Source organism: Vulpes vulpes, chromosome 6, assembly GCF_048418805.1.
Source record: "Vulpes vulpes isolate BD-2025 chromosome 6, VulVul3, whole genome shotgun sequence".
Classification (NCBI taxonomy): Eukaryota; Metazoa; Chordata; class Mammalia; order Carnivora; family Canidae; genus Vulpes; species Vulpes vulpes.
The window spans coordinates 29,319,070-29,341,862 of record NC_132785.1 but is presented as its reverse complement, the minus strand read 5'-3'; the positions used below and the strand labels follow the sequence as shown (position 1 = coordinate 29,341,862).

Genomic DNA, 22,793 nt, shown 5'->3' with positions numbered 1-22,793 from the left:
AGGCTCAGTCCTTGATCCTCTATGTGAGATGGTCTTTCCCCTCCACTGATCTGTTCTGTCCCTGGAGTACCAACATCACCTGATAGGACATTTCAAGAAAAAACTTGAATTCTGTACGCATAACTCCTGCTGCCTTCAAATAAGCACATTCCACAACAAGTAGACTTCACTGTCCTATCCATAGGACAATCCAATGGACCCATGCTTGTGCTAGCATCATCTCCACCTAACTCAACTGCCTCCCACATTAATTTCCACCATCATCTTTTTTGTCAAGCTCAAAAAGGATCTTCTCTATTAGCTTCCCAATGCTTTTCCTATTCCCAAAGTCCCTGCAGAATTGCTGGCTACCATGGTCATACTTATTCCCACACAGTCCCGTGATTGTCTCCTCCCTGTCAGGACAAGCCTCAGGAAGAACCATCAGAGCAAGTGCCCTGGCCATTCCCTCTTCTCCACACCTTCCCTCTAAACTTATCATATTCCAATAGCAGGAAGTTGTTCACATCTTAGTGTGAATTTACAGATTTTATATTAAGTCTGAGAACTTTCTTACACTTTTTAACTTAGCTCTACTCTTAAAATACAAAAAAGATAGACAGAAACAGAGAGACGGAGGCAGACACATGGACTAGCTAATAGCACAAAAGTGTCTGTGCCAAAATCACAGGTACAACTATAACAGAAGGAAAGAACCAGAAAAGGTGAATGAAGTAGTTGAGTTTATCTGTTAGAAAAATCTAACTTCGGGCAGCCTGAGTGGCTCAGTCAGTGGTTGAGCGCCTACCTTCAGCCCAGGGCGTGATCCTGCAGGCCCGGAATCAAGTCCCATGTCGGTCTCTCTGCATAGAGCCTGCTTCTCCCTCTGCCTGTGTCTCTGCCTGTGTGTGTGTGTGTGTCTCTCATGAATAAATAAAATCTTTAAAAAAATCCAACTTCAAATACTGGTTCTATCAGTATCAGCCAAGTGGCACTGGGAAAGAAATTTCTCTGAACCACTCTTTCATCTTTAAAAAAAAATTATATATACAAAAAGAAAATCAGTTTGCATCAAAACAGACAATGAGTTTCAGCTTCCCTTTTTCTCTCATTTCTGGAAGAAAAAAAAAACACCTCTTTGGAAAGCCTCCACTCCTCAGTATTATGTGCCATTTCAGAATAATGAAGTAGGGTAAAGTTGCATTCTCCATCTTTGTGTCTTTAAAAAAAAAGGAGAGAGAGATTTTATTTAGTCATGAGAGACGCAGAGAAAGAGAGGCAGAGACATAGACAGAGGGAGAAGCAATCTCCCCTGGGGTGCCCAATGTGGGACTCGATCCCAGGATCCCAGGATCACAACCTGAGCCGAAAGCAGACGCTCAAGCACTGAGCCACCCAGACATCCCAGCATCTTTGTGTCCTATTAGTACCAGGATTCCGGCTCTAGCTGGAGGACACCAATCAGTGAGTGGTGAGATCTTTTTCATCATGAATACCCCAAAGTTGCCGGATAAAGTACGGTCCCCAGTGCAGGATATTCAACTAAGGCAGTTCATCATCAAATGTTCTGGGATGTTTATACTATCGTATGATACTTACTTACCTTTAGGCATCTTTACAATTGGTTGAACAAAGTCAATTTCTCGTGTTTCAAATTTGCTTTTTTAAGAAATTGCTTTGAACTTGCTCAATGCAGAACTGAAGCTGAAGAAAAGCAAACAAGCAAAAAACCGAACATAACAAAAAACCAGCTCGTCTTGTTTAGTGAAGCACAGCCAGAGAGTCAGTCAAATCACAGGGTTAACAAGATTATCAGGTATAAAGAATTAAAAGACATTTGTTCATTCATCCATTTACTTATCCAACAAATATTTATTGAGTGTCTACTAAATATCTGGCACTATTTAAGGCTTGAAAACAAAGTAAGCCCTTGCACAAAAGGCACTTACATATTCTAGCAAGAGAAACAGTCAAACCAAAAAGTATATCCTATAAAAGTGTTAAATGCTCTGAAATATTGGGATGCCTGGGTGACTCCACAGTTGAGCCTCTGCCTTAGGCTCAGGGTGTGATCCTGGGTCCGGATCAAGTCCCACATTGGGCTCCCTATGAAGAGCCTGCTTCTCCCTCTATGTCTCAGCCTCTCTTTGTGCGTCTCCCATGAATAAATAAATAAAACATTTTTTAAAATGCTCTGAAATAGAAGAGTATGGAGTGACAAGAGATGTTATTTTACAGTGAATGAAGAAGGGTAGAGGAAGGAGGAGGTATCATTTGAACAGAGACCTGAGTGAGAGAAACATTTGTGCAGAAGGAATAGCAACACCAAAGCCCTAAAATAAAAATCTTTGCATATCTGGGGCAGCCCCAGTGGTGCAGAGGTTTAGCGCCACCTGCAGCTCGGGGTGTGATCCTGGGGACCCGGGATCGAGTCCCACGTCGGGCTCCCTGTACGGAGCCTGCTTCTCCCTCTGCCTGTGTCTCTCCTTCTCTATCACTCATGAATAAATAAATAAGAATTTTTAAAAAATCTTTGCACATCTAAGGAATAGCAGGAAGCCAGTATGACCAGAGCATGGTAAGACAGAGTGAGAGCAGATAAGATAACAAGTGGGGAGTAGATCATACATGACTCTATGGACCATGGTTTAAAAATTCAGATTTTATTAAAAATGTAATGGATAGCCATTGTGGGGGGAGGAAAGGGCAGAGTTCAAAGTACACTCTCTGGTTTACTTTTCTTTTATTGAATTATAATTAACACACAGTGTTATATTAGTTTCAGGGGTATACTATAATGTTTCGACAATCCTATGCATTACTCTGTGCTCATCACAGTAAGTGTACTCTTGATTCTCCTCACCTATTTCACCCATCCCCTACCTAGCTCCCCCCTGGCAACTGCCTATTCTCTATATTTAAAAGTCTGGAGTTTTTTTGCTATTCGTCTCTTTTTTGTTTGTTCATTTTGTTTATTGAATCACATGACCTTCTAGGTCCATTCATGTTGCAAATAACAAGATCTCATTCTTTTTATAGCTGTAGAACATTCCATTGTATATATACCACATCTTTATCCATCCATCTACTGAGGGACACTTTGGTTGCTTCCAATATTTGGCTACTGTAAATAATGCTACAATAAACATAGGGGTGCATATATCTTTTCAAATTAGTATCTCTCTTTTCAAATTACCCAAATTCTTTGGGTAAATACCCAGTAGTGGAATTACTGGATCATATGGTAATTCTATTTTTAATTTTTTGAGGAACCTCCATACCATTTTCTACAGTCCCCAACAAATAGTGCATTCCTAGTAACAGCACATGAGAGTTTCTTTTTCTCCACATCCTCACCAACACTTGTTATATCTTGTCTTTTTTATTCTAATCATTTTGACTAGTGTAAGGGGATATCTCACTGTGGTTTCGATTTGTATCTCCCTGATGACTACTGATGCAGAGCATCTTTTCATGAATCTGTTGGCCATTTGCATGTTTTCTTTCTGGTTTACACTTTTAAAGAGGAATCATGGCTGCTACACTGGAAGCAGGAAGGATGGTAGATAAGGCAAGATGTGGTCAGATACTGGATATATTTGAAGATACAGCCAACTGAATTTCTTGACAAACTAGATGTGGAGTGTAATAGAAACAAAAGTCAATAATGACTTCAAAGGTGGGACCTGAGCAAGTGGGTTAACTGTGGTGCCATTTACAAAGATGGGAAACAGTGAGGATGGGAGGATGAGTAGGTAGGTGATGGGTAAGGGGAGGAACTCAGAATTTCGTTCTGAACAAAGTGGGATGTGCCTATTTGACCTACAATTGGAAATCTTAAGTGTCTGTCTATGCCTTTGCACATACATACCCACATACTTATACACACACACACACATACACAGAGTGTAGGGGTTGGGAGAGAGGGAGAGAAAGGAAGGTTAGAAACATCATCAGTCAGGAATATACATAAGGAATCCATCAGTATATAAAAGGTATATAGAGCTGTGTATTTGATAATAGGGAAGAGGTTATAGACAAATCAGGGAAGACATGGAATATGAACCCAGATATACCTGAATATTTACTGATCAAATAATTAGGAGGATTTAGCAAAGGAAAATCATAAACATCAAGTAAAATGGGAGAAAAATCCAGAGAACAGTTGAAGGAAATGCTTCAAGAAGGTAGGTATGATTGTGTTTGCTTTTAATAGATTGACAATGTTTTCTTTGGACAATATGATAAGTTGCAAATTGATTACATACCATTCAAGAAGTGAAGGCAAAATGTTTACTTAGTTTCTCTTTCCTCAGGTAGAATGAAAGACTTTAAACTCTAATGAGAAAGAATTCCAGAATCCAAGTTTATAACAAAGTTGGCAATGAGTGCCCTTCCTTGAATATTATGATGTGGTGTAACAAAAGACACTTCCTTTCCAGCTCAGGCATCTAGGTCAAATTTCAACCTAGTCAAGAAAGGAAATCTTTGATCATGGTCACTGCTTCAGTACTTACACATATGAAATACTAACCAGTATGTATCCTCATTGAGAACATGACATATATTTTGAAGCACTGTACAATAATGGTCTGTACAATTTCTGGTATGTTATGGACTACTGATATGTAGGCCAATAAGAAATTGATACTTTTATAAATAGTCCTACAGAAGAAATTAATTAGATATAATTTATCTTCTCTAGCTCAAAGTATAACTCAATGTCATCATATAAAAATGCTTCCCTTTAATAACACTTTAAATGGTTTACTGAGCATTAATATATTCACTTAGATATACCAGGACATATAAATGTAAGTCTGCAATTGATCAAGAATGTCTATCTAGTTTATAGAATATTTGATCATAATGTGCTTTCCAGGCACTAACATCATAAGGCAGAGCTAAGCTGTTCTAGTATGTAGGACTTGTCATAAACAGAAAATAGCTAATCTTACAGCTTTAGACAGAAGACTGAGAGCCCATTCTCTTCTGATTTACAAATCATTTACCATGATTTACTGACCATTGTCACCCTGAGACATTGAGTGTAGTGATTATAAGGGCAGACTGTGGAGTCACATAGCCTGGGTTCAAATCCCAACCACCACTTACTAGTTCTAGTGTTTCCCTGAGTAAATTACTTGACCTCTCACCCCTCTTTTTCCTCATCAGAGAAAACACCCGTGGGTAATCACAGTCCATTACAAAGGTATGCAAGGTTAATACATGTGCCATATGTCTTGTATATGTAGAAAAAAGTACTAGCTGCTCTGGCAGTTACCTTCTCTTGTAAAACCTTCATGGCAGGTAACTCACTGCCTATTCAAGTCAGCCTATTCTGGCACAGGATAGCACTTTGTTTATAGAAACAGCTTCAGAATACTTGATGCCAGAGTCTCACTGTACCTCACCAGTAATTACTAGTGTTGCCCTTTGAACCCATACAGAAATTTTCTAATCTCTCTCCTTATGACAATCCCCGCTGTACTTAAAGACAGACATAATATCTAGCGCTGTACACCATCATCTCAATGCACTCAAGCACCAAACTGATTATCGTATACACAACAGTCTCTGAGAATCCTATGAGGGAGGATTTTGCAATTTTTGGGAAAGTCTTTATGGGACTGTGCTGTGAGTCATCTGTAGAATGTGCTAATGCCTATCTACTTAGAGCAAAGTGGCAGATTGAGCATGTTAAACCTCTGTTCCCAAAGTTGTGCGCAGATGACAATTCTTATCCTTATTAAGAGCTTTGAGTACATCAAAAGTGTTTTTAAAAACACACACCTAGTAATTATCTTTAGAAACTGAAGAGTAAGCACAGGTACACATATTTTTATCATTTCCTCAGGCTCTAATACACTTTTGACAGTCAACAGGCTTAAGGAGATGTGCAAGCATTAATTAAATAAGCCAATCTCTTAACAGGACACAAAACATTCATTCCTTCAACAAGCATTTGAGGAACTATAGGATAGAGGACAGCAGAAACAATTCAGTCTGCAGATGGTAAGAGATGAAATTATTTTCCTACATCTATTTTCTCTAAACTAAAAGGGTTGAACAAATTGATTAATGGTGCTTTGTTTTTCTTAACATTCTCAAAACTAGAACTTTTCTTTAATTCAAATACTGTTGGGATCCCCGGGTGGCGCCAGCGGTTTGGCGCCTGCCTTTGGCCCAGGGCCCGATCCCGGAGACCTGGGATCGAATCCCACGTCGGGCTCCCGGTGCATGGAGCCTGCTTGCCCCTCTGCCTGTGTCTCTGCCTCTCTCTCTCTCTCTCTCTCTCTGTGACTATCATAAATAAATAAAAATTAAAAAAAAATACTGTTATGTTGACAAGCAGTTTTAAAAGGTAGGAGGATGTTAAAGGAGCCAGTTAGTCTCAACAGGAGACCCTTACTAGCCACGGTGCTCCTGGCACCCAGAGAGCACGCATGCTAGAGCACTGCACGAAGTACAAGAACCAAACTGAACGAAGCAGCATACTCCCTGCCACATGCTTAGGACATTATTCACCTCTCAGCCTAAGAGAAGCTTTAAGGATTTCTGTGCTTTATCAATGGTTATAGAAACACCAAGGTGCTCCACTTCCTCAAAATGGCCAATTATTCCATTCTTCATCTCAAAATTTTGTTGAGAATTCAGAGGATGTATCTCCAAACAACCCAAAAAAGAAACAAGATGACTCAGGAGACACTTCCTTAATGGTCCTACCATGTCCATGACCTTGGGGATGCACTTTACCAGGCCAGGGGTCTGCTGAGCCCTTTGTGACCCCATGTTTCAGCTTCTCACTAGGAGGAAACTGAATGAGTCATTTGTTAGATAAATGTTTGACATCACTAGGGATCTGAAAAGAGGAGAATAACATGCATCTTTCACCTATTTATTTAGAGAAAAAAAAAACACAAATGACAATTTCTAATTCTGGCCAGAATATGGAAAAGCTGGGGCCCTTCTACCTCTGCTGACGGTTGCAAACCAGCACGTAGCTTTCGGAGGGTAACTTGGTAATATGTCAAGAACCAAAACAATCAGGGCGCCTGGGTGGGTCAGTCAGTTGAGCGTCTGCCTTCAGCTCAGGTCATGATCCAAGGACCCTGGGATTGAACTCCACATCAGGCTCTCTGCTCAGCAGAGTCTGCTTCTCCCTATCCTTCTGCTCCACCTCCTCCCCCACCCCCTCAAGCTTTCTCTCAAATAAATAAAAAATCTTAAAAAAAAAAAATCATTCATTCCCTTTGACCCAGTGAATCCATCTCTCTAATTGGTTCAAGGACACACCAGTTTTTAAATGTACTAGTTCTTTGTATTTCTCCCCATTTTAAGAAGAGGTCCACTTCTAACTTTCAGTGCATGAGCAAGTTGGAAAGATCCAGAATAACACTGTACTGGAATCCTCCTAGTTCCCCAGGAAATACCTTGACATATGTGCTTATACCTCCTGGAGTCAGGCTATTATTATTCTAAGGGCATCCCTGTCCTGGTTCCTATTTGTGTGAATCAGTTCCTTCTCAAGAAGATTTTGTGAGCACTATCGTCTCTTACCATCCTTCTTGTCCTAGAATTTATTTTCCAAATAAGGATATTGTGTTCAAGTGATAGTAAAATGCTATATAAAGAAAAAAGGACCAAATTGACAATCAAGATATTTCTTGGCTGTTCAAAACTGCACTAAGAAATTTAAGATGCCAGAAACCGAAAGGGTGATTTGCCTATGAGAGGTAGAGTCTAATGTGCCCTTCTGGAAGGGAATTTTGTTGAGTGATAAAATGTTCTACATGTTGATTCAATTGTTGATTATGTGGTTATAAACACTGGACAAAATTCCTACAACTGTACACTTAAAATCTGTGCATTTCTCTGATGTCAACATGACCTGAGTAAAAATAAGCTTCTCTAGGCAACTCCTAAAAGTTGTGCTGTATACAACCTCAAGCTCTTGCAACAAGTTATAAATCCACAAAGTCAGCAAACGTGTTAGTCCCACTGCAACCTGATGTACATGCTGCGTCTCCATGAGCTTGCTTGACTCCGCCAGCAGATTCAGGCTGCCTCCTAAATGCTGTCACTATACATTGTCCAAATTTCCTCTATGGCAATTATGTGACAGTGGTGCTGTGTGTGTTTGTGTGTCTGCTCCTTGTGGGGCATGTCTCTGTCTGGAAGTCCAGCAAAGAGGCTAAGCATGTGGCATTTGAATCAACAAGTCTGGCAGGTGGCTGGTCCAGAGTAACACATAACAGGCATTTTCTGGGTAAAAAAATGACTGAGTGCAAATCTCCATGAGGGTAAGGATTAATCGGAAGGCAGGAAGAAGAGTGACATGACTCAGGAGCAGGGCTGGAGGAGAGGAAAAAGCACTGGGTAAATAGGCAAGTACACACCAGCACCCAGATGAAGGCACATCTTGTAGCTGGTCCAGACCAAACAATCCCCAAGCAATGAACTCAGCTTTAGACACTGAAGCAAGTTTCCACTGGGAGAAGAAATAAGTTGTGCTCCTTAAAACCCTATTTTTAAATTTTGTTAAAGCTGTAGCCTTCAGACTGTACTTTTATTCCACATTTACCAGGGACTATGTCAAATCCGTGAAATAGATACTGTTCCTGCCCTCGGTTAGCTCCTTGTCTAATATGGAAAAATAGATAGAATTATACCATGGTGTGCAAAAAGAAAGATCTAGAAGAGCGACAGAGGAGAGGAAGGAATGGGTGGAGTGGAGGTGTGCTGCTTCGGAAAAGGCCCCACATAAAGGTTGATTTTAGTCCAAGCCTGGGGGACTGGAAAGAAGTCATGGGTATTAGGTAAACAAGGAAAGACCAACTGGCTCCTTTTACCTCCTCCTTCCTTTTTAAACAAGGAATAATCTGAATTCCATGCACAATAGCCTGAAGGTGAGAAAACAGCTTCCTGTGGGTGGGAAAACACAAGCAAGGATCAGAGAGCACTAATCACTTTGCAGTCTGCCTGTCACTGAACAGGCACAACCATCATGGGAGGTTCAACAAAGAAAACTGAGCCCTATGGCATTTAGGTCCCAGAGCCAAGACCTGAACCGTGGTTTGTTCCCAATACTGTGACGGTTTTTTTCCCTTTTTAAATTTTTTCCAATTTCACTGAGATATAACTGACACACAGTTTAGTATACATTTAACATGTACCACACGATGACCTGACATGCATATGTTGCAAAATGCTTGCCACAAAAAGTTAACATCTCCCCATATAATTACAGAAACCATTTCTTTACCTTCCAATGAGAAATGTTAGGAGCTACTGTCTTAGTAATTTTCAAATATACCATACGGCAGTATTGACTATAGTCATCATGAATTAGATTAAATAGTCAAAAGGTACAAACTTCCAATTATAAGACAAATAAGTACTCCGTTTGTTATGTACAAAACAGTGCTCTTAAATCTCTATGCTATCTGACAACTAGGCAAACAGTTACAGAGAAAAGATTAAAAAATAAAAATAGATATATAGGCAGAGATGAGATTGTAAAAAGCTGTAAATGCTATCGTATGCTTCACGGTGCAATGTAAATAAAGATTGTGGACTTTAGGGGCACCTATGTGGCTCAGCTGGTTAAGTGTCTGACTTCAGCTCAGGTCAGGACCCCAGGGTCCTGGGATCAAGCCCTATATTGTGCTCCCTGCTCAGTGGGAGTCTGCTTCTTCTTTGCCCTCTATGTGCACTCTCTCTCTCTCATAAATAAATAAAATCTCTAAAATAAATAAATAAAATAATAAAGATTGTGGACTTTAAAATCTTTTCATGACTCCCAGAAAAGAAGGAATTAACAAAATCAGGTTTTTATTTTGAAAAAATAACTTCGGCTGCAACAGGTAGTATAAGAATTATTTCCTAACATTTAAATTTTTAAATAAATTTTTACCATCATAGTTATTTCCAGGTTTGATATCTGTTCATTGAAATTATACATAACTACCAGAAATGCTTTTATAAATTCAGGAACATTTTCAAATGGATGTTTACATCATTCTATATACATCTGAAAAGCCACAGCACGAGTCCATGAAACCCTCATTTAGTCCACAGATAATGCTTGTGTGCACTGAGGACTCATGTATCCTGAGTAAACCCTTTCAAACTAGACCACAGGTTGGAAATCACTAGCAGAAAGGATATGGTTTACAGAGAAAGAGGAAAATCACTTAGAAAGATTTAGGGGTAGGCGGAGAAACAGACCAATTGAAGTAAGTGAGTAAGGAGTCATATTCCTATGCCAGGTTTGGCAATGAGCTCAACTTGGCATCCTCAGGTCCTTCTGCAGGGTGACAGTGATACGGAAAGAATCAAACTCAGAGATAAGAGGAAGCACAGGTGAGCAAGGAGGTGGGGAATGAGGTTAGCTTGTTCCCACTCCAACCATACTGTACTTACTACTGTATTTAAACTTCAACCCAGACAGCAACATTAACCCACAGATTGTAAACACTGACTGTGACCAGCCAATGCAATGAGTGATGAATCCAGTTTTCAATCTTATTGGTATTTTGTCAATTTACTACTAAGGCTTTTTAATGCCCCAAAACAGAGAGACAGAGGCAACTGTTAGGTATAGAAAATTAGAAGGTGCTGCAGAAGAGGTCTAAAATTAGAGGGTCCGGCAGGCAATTTCTGCTTCATCACCCACCCACTCCGTGACCTTGCTAGAGTCAGGCTCCTCTCAGCCTCTGTCTTTAAACTATTACATTATTTGGCTTTAAACCAGTGTTTAATCATAAACCAGCTCTGCTACATTATTAATATTCCAAAGAGCATTTCTAACCAGATAATAATCCAATATCATCATGTTGAATTAAAGGGTCACATGCAAAAAAAAAGAAAAAAAAAAAATAAAGGGTCACATGCCCACATTTGCTTTAAGTTGAAATATTATACTAACCTTAAGTATACATACATTTCTAACCATTTAAGCACAATTTAAACTAGTCATAAAATTTTAATCCCTAGAATAATAACCACTAGTCCTTGCCTCGCCCTTTTTCCTCCTCCTCCCAAAATAAAATTAATAAAACTTTAACTTTGGTTGTGGGAATAATACATCAGCTATTTAAAATCACAGGGAACAGAAATGACAAGAACATACTAACATGGACACTAGCCATCATGCAAAATTTTACAAGGTTATTGGAGTTTCTTGACCTTGGGATAGTCAAAGCTGCAGCTGAGAATGAAAACAGCAAAGTATATTATAAACATATATGTGTTTATAAATATGAATGACCCACATAGGCCTCAATATATGTAGAGAAAAGTAGGATAGGGAACGTGGAGCAAGAATATTAGCAAGTAGAAGAAAGACACCATAATCTTCCTCACTTTCCAAAATGTTATAAAATACACTTCAGGATTAATATTTTATCTTTAAATTAGGGATTCCCAGAGTTAACAGGCAATTGTGGTAACAAGGGAGTCATCCACTCTGCATCTTTTGGCAAGAACAAAATTTTAAAATATGTGCTTTAGTTGTAAAGGCGAAGCTAAGAAGACACATAAATTGGACACTAACTGGAGAAATAAAATAAACCTAACAGTGAGCCCATTGCTGTCATTTTGAAGGTCTTGGGCGTTTGAAAGTATACATGAATATGTAAATTATTCACATATCTTCAAGGAACATATTGCCTTGCTTCTAGTGGCACTAGGAAAAAAATGAGGTGAATTTTAATCTCATGAACTATATTATGATGATATGTCAAAGCCTTTAGATAATGTGTCTCTCTGTTAAAGATGAACACATTTAGATGAAATGGATGAGAGTGGGAAGATGAGCACATGGACCACGCACTCTGATATCTTTTATTGCAACACACTTCCCTCCAGTTTATTAGATGCAAATTTCTCACAGAGAGCCTACACAACCATGAGAAAGCTAAAACAAACAAGGAATTTTTAGATTTCCAAAATCTGTATACTAAAAAAGAGAAGTGTGAAATGATCCATAGCCAGAGATTTCCCGAAGGAAATACACAGCATGCAGATACAAACTCCACATAGAGGAGTCCTCATATTTCTTCCCTTCTCTCTCCCCCATCCCCACCACTCAAAAACCAAAGGACAAGTTTAATTGCTTTCCTAAAATTATGCAGCACAAATACTACAAATGGAAAATTACCTTTGGACGCCTTGGCTTTTCAAAGTTTCTGAATGAGGGAAGTCATTTCTCTTAACTGCATTGCTGAAATTTTTCCACTCTCATTTCAATTCAAAAATACAGTGTTTATTCTCTCAACCTCCCCATGCCCTCCCCTCACATCCTCCTCCCCTCCCCTCACACCTTTCTAAATCACCTTCAGACTAGTTCAAAGTTCATTCCAAAAAGGACACCAACAGCGAATTTCTTGACTGCCTCTCCCCCACTGTCTAGTGCATAATGCTACTCACATTTCACATTTCTTTATTTACTGTTAGAAATGTAACACTGAAAGTTTATTCTCCTTTTCCCCATATATGAACATTTGTTTCTTTAGAGACAAAGGAATTATGTTTAAACACTGTGTGCTTTGGGATTTTTAAATAGGTTGTTTCCTCTGGAATAACCTTTAAACCAAATGTGCATTTTTGACTACGTTGAACAAGCCCGCACGTGGCACCAGTAACTTCTAAAAAACTGCAAGGCTAGTGTATGCAACAATTTTCTAACAAGCGGTTGCTCCGAATTCACATCTGCTCTGAATACTTCCCTAGCATCATCTTTTTCATCCAGTGGAAAAATGGGTAGAAGTCCCGGTGTTACCTTTTTTTTTTTTTTTTTTAAGTTTTATTTATTTATGATAGTCACAGAGAGAGAGAGAGAGAGCGAGAGCGAGCGAGCGAGAGAGAGAGAGAGAGAGAGAGAGAGAGGCAGAGGGAGAAGCAGGCTCCATGCACCGGGAGCCCGAGGTGGGGTTCGATCCCGGGTCTCCAGGATCGCGCCTTGGGCCAAAGGCAGGCGCCAAACAGCTGCGCCACCCAGGGATCCCCTGGTGTTACCTTTTTACAGATAAATGTAACCTTAAGGCGTCATGAAGAAACCTCCTCGGGACCATCTCCATTTCGGTGGAAATGGAAGATCTCTGGGGGCACAGCTGGGAAAGTAACTGCCCTTCAGTGAGCGACCCCCAGGGGACCTTGGTCTCGGCAATGCCGACTCTGAATAAGTGAAAACCCTGACTTCCATCCCGGGCTCCAGAGGCCGCGCGGGAGAAAACATCTCCCCAGGTGCGCCTCAGGTGTCTAACCTCGTCCGGCTGCCCTCCCACAACGGCAACGGCGCACAGTTAAGGCACCGCCTGCAGGGAGGAGCCGGGCGCCCGCAGTAACGACCCCCGAGGGGCCGCCCGTGCCCCTGTGCTGACGTGGTCTGGCGCACGGGGGTGTGCGGTCCCCAAACCCAAGAGGGCGAGCGCTCGCCTCCGCCCCGGCAGAGGGGCTCTGGGGGAAGCCAGCGAGCCCGCCGCGGCGGGGAGCAGCAGCACGAGGCTTAGCCGGACTTTGTTAAAAGACAGAAGCAGGGGGATCCCCGGTGGCTCAGCGGTTTGGCGCCTGCCTTTGGCCCAGGGCGCGATCCTGGGGTCACCGGATCGAGTCCCGCGTCGGGCTCCCTGCGTGAGCCTGCTTCTCCCTCCTCCTGTGTTTCTGCCTCTCCCCCCCACCCCATCATAAATAAATAAATCTTAAAAAAAAAAAAAAAAAATGGAAGCAGCAAGACTTGCAAAGTCCCCCTAATTGCAAACCAACCCGCTTCCGCGCGCCAGCGCAGGTCCCGGGAGGAGGCCCGCAAACTCGTGCGGAAGAGAGTTAAGGGCACTCACCTCCACCCATCTCTGGGCCTCGGCGAAGGCTACCGCGCAGTCGGCCCCGGGCTCCTCCATCCCTTCCAGGACTAGGGGCAAGAGGGCGAGAGAGGAAGGCGCGGTGAGGGCGGAGGGGCCGGGGTCCCGCGCGCGTCTGGCCCTTTGTTGCGCTCTGCAGTTTGGAAAAGTTTCGAACCCACAAGGACGTGAAGACGTGGCTGCCTCTCAACTCCGGACAACGACCCCGGGGACCCGGCAACTGCGGAGACCTCGAAGGTCGCAGCGCCGCGGCCGCCGCCCTCCCCGGAACCGCCCCGCCCCAGCCCACCCCGAGCCGCTGAGTCGCCGCTTCCGTCCGCCTCCACCCCCCGCCCCCCCGGGGCTCCCCGGGGGGCTCCGGCCGCAGCCGCCCTTGTGGGCAGACTGTCTGGGCCAGGGATGCCACCGAGCGCCCAGGCCACGCTCCGGCTCCCGCGCCCGCCCCGCGCCCGCCCCGCGCCCGCATCCTCCCGGGGCCCTGCCTCCTGGCCGCCGTCCTTCTCCCGGGGCCCGGCTCAGAGACGCCCCCTCGGCTCGCGGCCGCCCGACCCGCCTGACATACCAGGAATAGCTGCACACAATTGCACCTTTCCGGGCCAAGAAACTTCCCCGGGGAGGAGCGCGGCCCGCAGTGACGCGCAGCTGCCCGGCCCGAGCCCGCCGCGCGCGCCTCCGCCAGGTGCGCGGCCTCCCCCGCGGGATCCCGGGCCCTCCCGGCGGCAGGTGAGGCCGCGGCCTGAGCGCGCGCCGCCCATCCCCCCCACACACACACACACTGGGCGGGCCCCCGCCCCGCCCCGCTTCCAGGTGGGGGAGATGGAAGGCACCTGCCTCTCCAGCCGGTGTCTCCGCGGAGGCTCGGGGCGGAGGGAGGCCTCGCATTTCTCTCCCTCCCTCGCCCTGAGCGTCGGGGGTAAGGTGACAGGTTCCTCGGAGTCCCCGGCCGTCCTGCGTGTGTGCGCAGGGCTGGAGGGTCGGAAGCTCAGGGTTCGGCGTATGGGACTTCTTTGCCCACAAAAGTCAAATCTTTGGAAAGGAACGTGTTCCTTGGTCTAGCCTCCCCGGGACCTCGCGTGATGCTCCTGGAGCCCTATTCAGGCCACATGTACACGACGTCACCTTTGAAGGAAGGTGAAGATCGGTTCTTTCTCCTGTAAAAGAAACAAACCCTTATTTATTTTTTTTCTTCTGGTTGATTGATGTCGTTTTTCATCATAAACAAGCACAGAGCAGGAGACTAGTATAATGAATGGCAGAAACGTAGCATCTATATTTAACAATCATTTGCATTTTGCCTTATTTACTTCCTCACCTTCGTTTTCTGCTTACGTGTAGATATTATTATATTTTCACCCCTAAGTATTACAACATACACCTCAGTTTTTCAAAGGGCACTTTTCTCCATAATCTTATTTCCATTTTCACACCTAACTGAAGCTAACAATAATTACCTACTATCAATTTAAACCCAATTCAGACTCAAATTCCTCCACTGATCCCAAAATGCCTTTTACAGCTGTCTTACTCAGACCAGAATCCAAACAATGCCAACACATTGCATTTGGTTAGATCTTTTTTTAGCCTGGAACAGCCTCCTTCAACCGCCCCCCACACATTGCTTTTTTTATGTTTTATTACTAAAATATTTTTTTAATTTGGCTTTTATTTAAATTTCCATACAGTTTACACTATTATATTAGTTTCAGGTGTACAATGTAGTGACTTCAACACTTCCATACATCACCCTGTGCTCATCAGGACAAGTGGGCTTCTTAATCCCCATCCCCTATTTCACCCATTCCCCTACACCCAACCCTCTTATAACCATCAGTTATCGTTAAGAATGTTTCTTTATTTGTCTCTCTCTTTTTTTTCTTTACTTGTCTGTTATGTTTCTTAAATTCCTGAGTTTTTTTTAGAATGGCATTGTCTTGTTAGACTCTGACTCCCATGCACTTCCAGTCCAGGAGAAGGACAGACATTCCCCAAGCTTCATGAGAGTTACTGTTACTACAGTTACTATGTACACATACTATACTGTTCAAAGCTGCTGCTATGTAATTTGACTTAAAGCTTTAGGGATAACACCCCAGAATGGTAAGAAGCAGAGTTGGGAATCTGAATGACTAAGGTTACCAAGTTACCAGACACACTGAGCTTCAATTTCTTCATCTGGAAAATGTACTGATAATAACTACTTCAAAGGGAAGTTGTGAGAATTAAATAGAATGGTGTATGTAAAAAACATTTCTTGGCATATAGTAAGCAATAAATGATAGTTATTTCCCATTTCTAACAGTAGTGTGTCATGATATGGATTTTTCCTGATAAATGGGAATTTCATTTATTTGTGCAAATACTTACATGGAAAGAGCTGTAGCGTACTGTGAACTCTATTTCAAATTAGCTTAGGCACCAGCCATTTCTGTCTCATTAACGATAGAATTTGCAACTCAGAAGTCCCAAATCCAAATCTTTGCCTTCTATTCAGTCATTGAGTGCTTTATCCGTATAGAAAGATTTCTACAAAAAAAAAAAAAAAAAAAAAAGAAGAAAGAAAGAAAGATTTCTACAGCTCTGTAGAGAAATGTAACGTATCTCAGGAGTTTAAAGTTAAATTCACAGCAATAAACATCAAGAATATTATTCATTTTCCTGAAGAATTTGAAGTACCTTCCAATATTTAAAAATAGTACAATTGTCATGTGTTTATCCATTAGTGATGAACTGTTGGTGGGATAAAGTGGTACAACCGCTCTTGAAGGTAATTTGACAAATATTAAACAAATTTTTAATTACTCATACTCTGTTGCAGCAATTCCACTTCTGGGTACTTATTTTAAGCATATGAAGAAAGATCTGTGCACAAAATGAGCAGCTGTGGTGGATACAGATACACTAGCCAAACCTTCCTTTGGAGGAGGAGTCTGGTCAGCCCTTTGAGGTCGGCCTCAGCTGCAGAGTGCAGCCAGTCTCCTTTGAGTTCATCATGGCCCTCCCAGAGCTGCTCTCATCTGGTGATTGAGTGACTGCACGACTGTATGTTAGAAAAGCCCAGTCGGGGCTCTCGGGTGACTCAGTCAGTTAAGCATCTTCCTTTGGCTCAGGTCATGATCCCAGGATCCTCCACTCCACTTGGGGCTCCCTGCTCAGCAGAGAGTCTGCTTCTCTCTCTGCCTCTGCCTCCTCTCCACCACCACCTCATACTCTCTCGCTCTCTCTCAAATGAATAAATAAAATCCTAAAAAAAAAAAAAAGAAAGAAAAGAAAAAGAAAAGCCCAGTCATTTCCACCCAAAACAGTACCTCTGATGGGTCCTTTCCATAAACATGAGGCCTGGGTCACAGTGCAACTTCTCCCTTGCTCTTTCCTGCTTCTTCCCTCTTCATTTCATAGGGGTCAATCCCTAATAAATATCTTGCTCTTCAAACTCCATTTCTTTCGGCTTCTGGAGGACTAAACTTGTGATGACATGATGCATTTGTTAAAAATTAAAATCAGGGGCATCTGGGTAGCTCAGCCGGTTAAATGTCTGCTTTCAGCTCAGGTCATGATCCTGATATCCTGGGATTGAGCCCTGAATCTGGCTCCCTGCTGAGCAGGGAGCCTGCTTTTTCTCTCTGCACTCTTGCACTCTCTTTCTCTCTGTCTCTCTCTCGTATTCTCTCAAATAAATACAATTTTTTAAAAAATGAAAATCTCAAAGCAATCTAAACAACAGGGACAGTGGAGTAAATTACGTTTCTTCTATAGAGTGGGATATCACTCAGTCACTAAAAATGTGAAAGGCAATTCAATGACCCAGGGAACTTTTTAAAATATTTTATTTATTTATTCATGAGAGACATAGAGAGAGAGGCAGAGACATAGGCCGAGGGAGAAGCAGGCTCCCTGCTGACCAGGGAGCCCAATGTGGGACTCGATCCCAGGACCCCAGGATCATGACCTGAGCCAAAGGCAGTTGCTCAACCACTAAACCACTCAGGTGCCCCAATCCAGGGAAATGTTTAAAAATACATAGTGAAGTGGATAAAAAAGCTATGTATAAAGCACTCTAATTTGTGATTGCATTTTTACAATGCATATTTTGCCACATAGAACAAATCAGAAAAAAAATCACCCAAACTTTAATGCCAGCTATTTTCAAATAGAGATATTGTGCTTCCTGTTTACAAGTTTTTTTGCAAAAGACATATGCATTACTTTTATAAATGGGAAAATGAATATGACACAAAGATATGTCCAAATATCTTTCTTGACTATCTCATCCCACAAACCTCCTCCCGCCTTCCCTGACTTGCCAAATGTTACCATGCCTAACATTTGGTCTTGTCTTTCATCTCTATGTCTACTCCATTGCCTGTCCCCTCCATCTATTTCCTTAGTATCTCTCTAATTAGCCCGTTTTCTCCATCCCATTTCTACTATCTAAGGCCAGGCCCTCATTAGCTCTCCACTAGATTTCAGAAATCATATGACCTTTCTAAAATGTAAACCTTCTCATGATACCAAAATATTCCACCTCTCATTACTCCTTCAGTGACTCCCAATTGCCTTTTTATTTTTTTAAAGATTTACTTATTTATGTTGGGGGGCAGGGAGGCAGAAGGAGAGGGAGAAAGAGTCTTAAGCAGACTCCACACTGAGCGCAGAGCTCAGTGACATGGGGCTTAATCTCAGGTTCCTAAGATAACGACCTGAGCTAATTTCAGTAAAATTACTACAAAATACAAATCAACATACAAAAAATCTGTTGCATTTCTATATACTAGCAACAAACTATTTGAAAAAGAGATAACAATGCCATTTACAATATCTTCGAAAAAATGAAATACTTAAATAATAAATTTAACCACTGAAAATTACAAGACTTTGATGAAAGAAATCAAAGACACAAGTAATTGGAAAGATACTTGTGTTCATGGATTGGAAGAACTAATATTGTTAATATGTCCATAGTGCCCAAAGCCATCTATGGGTTCAGTGCAATCCCTATCAAGACTGTTCACTGGGGGGGCAGCCCGGGTGGCTCAGTGGTTTAGCGCCACCTTCAGCCCAGGCAGGGCCTGATCCTAGAGACCCGGGATCCAGTCCCAAGTCAGGCTCCCTGCATGGAGCCTGCTTCTCCCTCTGCCTGTGTCTCTGCCTCTCTCTCTCTCTCTCTCTCTCTCTCTCTCTTTGTCTCTCATGAATAAATAAATGAAATCTTTAAAAAAAAAATTTTAAAAAAGACTGTTCATTAGGAAAGGATATTCTCTTCAAAAATTGGTGTTAGAAATACTGGATAGTCATGCACCAAAGAATGAAATTGGACCCCTATTTTTCATCATTTACAAAAGTTAAGCTGAAATGGATTAATTATAATACCTGAAACAAACTACTAAAGGAAAATATAGGTGAATTGACATTAGTCTTGGCAATATTTCAGATCTCACCCCAAAAGCACAAGTAACAAAAGCAAAAATGAAGAAGTGGAATTATATCATATTTTCAAAGCTCTGTACAACAAAAGAAACAATCAAAATAATAAGGCAAATGATATAATGTGAGAAAATATTTGTAACCATCTATCTGATAAGGTGTTAATATCCAATATATATATAAAGACTCCATATAACTCAATAGCAAAGAAGAAAAAGAGAAAAAAATCTCTTTTGAAAAATGAACATAGAACCTGAAGAAGACATACAAATGGCCAACAAGTACATGAAAAGATGCTCATCACTAATCATCAGAGAAATGCAAATCAAAACCACAATGAGATGTCACCTCATACTTGTCAGAATGGCTAGTATCAAAAAGACAAAAAGTAACAAGTGTTTGCAAGGATGTGGGGAAAGAGGAACACTTGTGCACTGTGGTGGAAAGATAACTGGTGCAGCCACTGTGAAAATTAATATGGAGTTTCCTCAGAAAATTAAAAATAAAACTATCATATGATCCAGCAATTCCACTTCTGGGTATATATCCAAAGGAAACAAAATCACTATCTCAGAGATATCTGCACCCTCATATTCATTGCAGTGTCATTCACAGTAGCCAAGACATGGAAACAACCTAAGTATCTATTAATAAAGAAATTATACACATACACATGCATATGGATATACAAAATGGAATATTCAGCCATAAAAACAGAAGGCAATCCTGCCTTTTGGGACAATGTGGATGGATCTTGAGGGCTTTCTACTAAGTGAAATAAGTCAGACAGGGAAAGACAAATACTGTATATTCTTACCTGTATGTGGAACCTAAAAAAGCCAGATCATAGAGATAGTAGAATGGTAGTTGCCAAGGGCTGTGGGGTGGAAGGTGAGGCATAGAATTATCAGATGTTGGTCAAAGGGTACAGACTTCCACATATAAGATGAATAAGTTTTGGGTTTTAATGTACAATATGGTGACTCTAGTTAACTGTACTGAATTATACACTTGAAAGTCACTAAGAAAGTAAATCTTAAGTGCTATCACCACAATAAAAAGAAAAAATGGTAATTATGTGAGGTGATGGAGGTGTTAACTAACCTTATCATGGTAATCATTTCACAATTATAGGTATATTAAATCATCACGTTGTACACTTCAAAGTTATGTAATGTTGTATGGCAATTATATCTCAATAAACTTGGAAAAAAATAAAGTCCATGTAAACAAAAAATCTATGCATATATAATGATAAAATTGAAATTACCCTATCTTTATCCACAAAAATATATCCAATAGTTAGTAATTAGAGGATTATGATGTTGCCAATACTTACATAAAGACATTCAGGCAAGTAGATGCAATTCAGTGGAAGCCAGAGAGAAAAAAGAAAAAAGAAGCTAACATTATACAGATAATGATTAAGTAATGAAGGTAAGAAGGAGGGATACAAATGTGCCAGGAAGCAGAAGGGAAAAAAACTATGTGAATCCACGTTTTATCACTCCCTCAAAATGTAGACAAACCTTGAGGAGGTTTTTAGTACAGCCTTAGGATGATGATGGGTGCTTTTCCCAATGGATGTAGGCAGGGGTCCTAAATTCCTAAATTTGTCTTCTGAACCTGCTGGACAGTTAACAGAAGGAATAGATGAGAAGCCCTTGGTTCTTATCAACCTTCTCCCTGTGTTCACAGACATCTCATTAAGAGATCAACTGAGATTGTAACTTTCAAAACATGGAACTAACCCTGTAATAAGAACAGTTAGTTATTTTCTTCCTACTGTAAAGATCTTAAGAGTTTGGAGTTTGGCTTTTTTTTTTTTTAACATGTAGAACAGTTTCCTATTATTGAACTCAAATTATTTAACATAAAATCTAGGATTTTTTGTTGTTGTTGTTGTTGTTGTCGTTAAGATCCTACATCTGCATTCTAGCCAGAATTGCAAAACCACACTATAATTCTCTAAGTGATAGCAGTGAGATCAAAAGGACTTACCCTAGAATTAGTTTTAAAATAAACTATTGGGGTTTCTGGGAAAGAAGAGAGAATGTGTGTTTACTAAACTTCTCTTCCTGAAGCCCAGTGAAACGAGTAAAATAAACTGTATTTTCCCAAAAGGGTGTCTTTAGTAATTATAATCACAGATAAAAATAGTCAAGTCTAGATTTCTCTAAAACTTATTTATTTTATTCTTTGTGTTTTTATGATTTAGTAGAAAAGTTCTACCTGACATTTTATTAAGCTTACAAAAAAAAGCAACAATTGTACTATCTATTCAAATAGTTCTGCTAAAAAGGCAGGAAGAAAAATAAGCATAGTGTTTACTGTATTATTAATACTTTAAAATTATAATAACCATTGTTGTTTACATTTTGAAATGGTCCCACTGAGAAAACAGCTCATCCATCATAGGAAACTTAATTTTATATAATTATAGGAAACAATTATTTTAATAACCCTTTCATTCCCCATATATGTGAGAACTGGCTAGTTATTGATAATATATTACCTTGAAAAAGGAAAGTATTCAAAGATACAAAATAAGACTGGCCAGAGAAACAAGAGACCCAGGTTGTGCTCCTAGGTTAACCACTAGTGCTAGTTGGGCCTCAGTTGTAAGATGATAGATCTCTCTCTCTTTTTTAAAAGATTTTTATTTATTAGAAAGAGTGTACAAGTCAGAGGTGGGTGGAAGAGCAGAGGGAGAAGCAGTTTCCCCACTGAGCAGGGATCCTGAGCAGGGCTAGATCCCAGGACCTGAGCCGAGTGCAGCTACCTAATCCACTGAGCTACCTGGGCATTCCAGATGACAGATTTCTAACAAAGTTCATGCTTATTTTCATTTAGTGTGAAGAAATCTTACACATAGCTATGAAAAGAAGTCCTTGTTTCTTCAGAGTTCCAGTATGGTCATGAAATTGTGCTGAGACAGGTCTGGTGCTTCCTCAAAGATTGGAAACTATCACAGAAGAGGCCAGTCCTGAACCCAGCTCAGCCAGAAGCTTCCAATGAAAGGAGGTAAAGGGGTTTCCTTGAATGTAGGGGTCACTTTATAACACTCCCAAGGATCACGACTGAAACCAGATGGTCTCTGAAGTAAATCGCCAAAGTCTCCAGGAGTTTATGCAGGAGGAATGCTCCATCCATGACTCTACTATAAACTTCGTTGGTCCCTGTGGAGAGAAATAGATCAGTCAGGCCAAAACATTTCAATTGTATATAATTGAATTAAAAAACAAAAACATGACATTGGGGCTTTCTCAGGACAGACAGAGAAGACACCTATTTACTCTGCTTCTGCCTGCTTAGACAGCTAATTAGACTTTGCTGTGGATCAAGTCTATGCACACATGCCTACACATACATACACACTCCTCCACACATTGCATGCACACATCTTTTTCTGCTGGATCTTTGAATAATTATAGGTAGTGATTGTGGCTTTGTTACTGCAGGAAGTATTATAATGGACTCCATTTTGTTTTTGCAAAGATAGGCTTCTGGGCCTGGTCTAGATAAGCAGAA

General features: G+C 41.1%; 1 protein-coding gene across 20 annotated transcripts in view; it reads right to left on the bottom strand.

Annotated features, from left to right (window-relative positions):
* Positions 1 to 22,793, bottom strand: part of LMO7 (LIM domain 7) — a 206,671-nt gene that overhangs the window by 182,716 nt on the left and 1,162 nt on the right. For 11 of the 20 annotated variants that reach the window (XM_072760710.1, XM_072760712.1, XM_072760713.1 and 8 more), the window contains exon 1: positions 13,821 to 13,891. In XM_072760710.1, the coding sequence (XP_072616811.1) occupies positions 13,821 to 13,880 (60 nt within the window). In that variant the 5' untranslated portion in view covers positions 13,881 to 13,891. Of the gene's footprint in view, positions 1 to 13,820; positions 14,119 to 14,403; positions 14,551 to 14,668; positions 14,993 to 16,205; positions 16,365 to 22,131; positions 22,442 to 22,793 lie in introns of those variants that run through there. The other 9 variants (XM_072760722.1, XM_072760756.1, XM_072760751.1 and 6 more) reach the window with 8 other exon arrangements.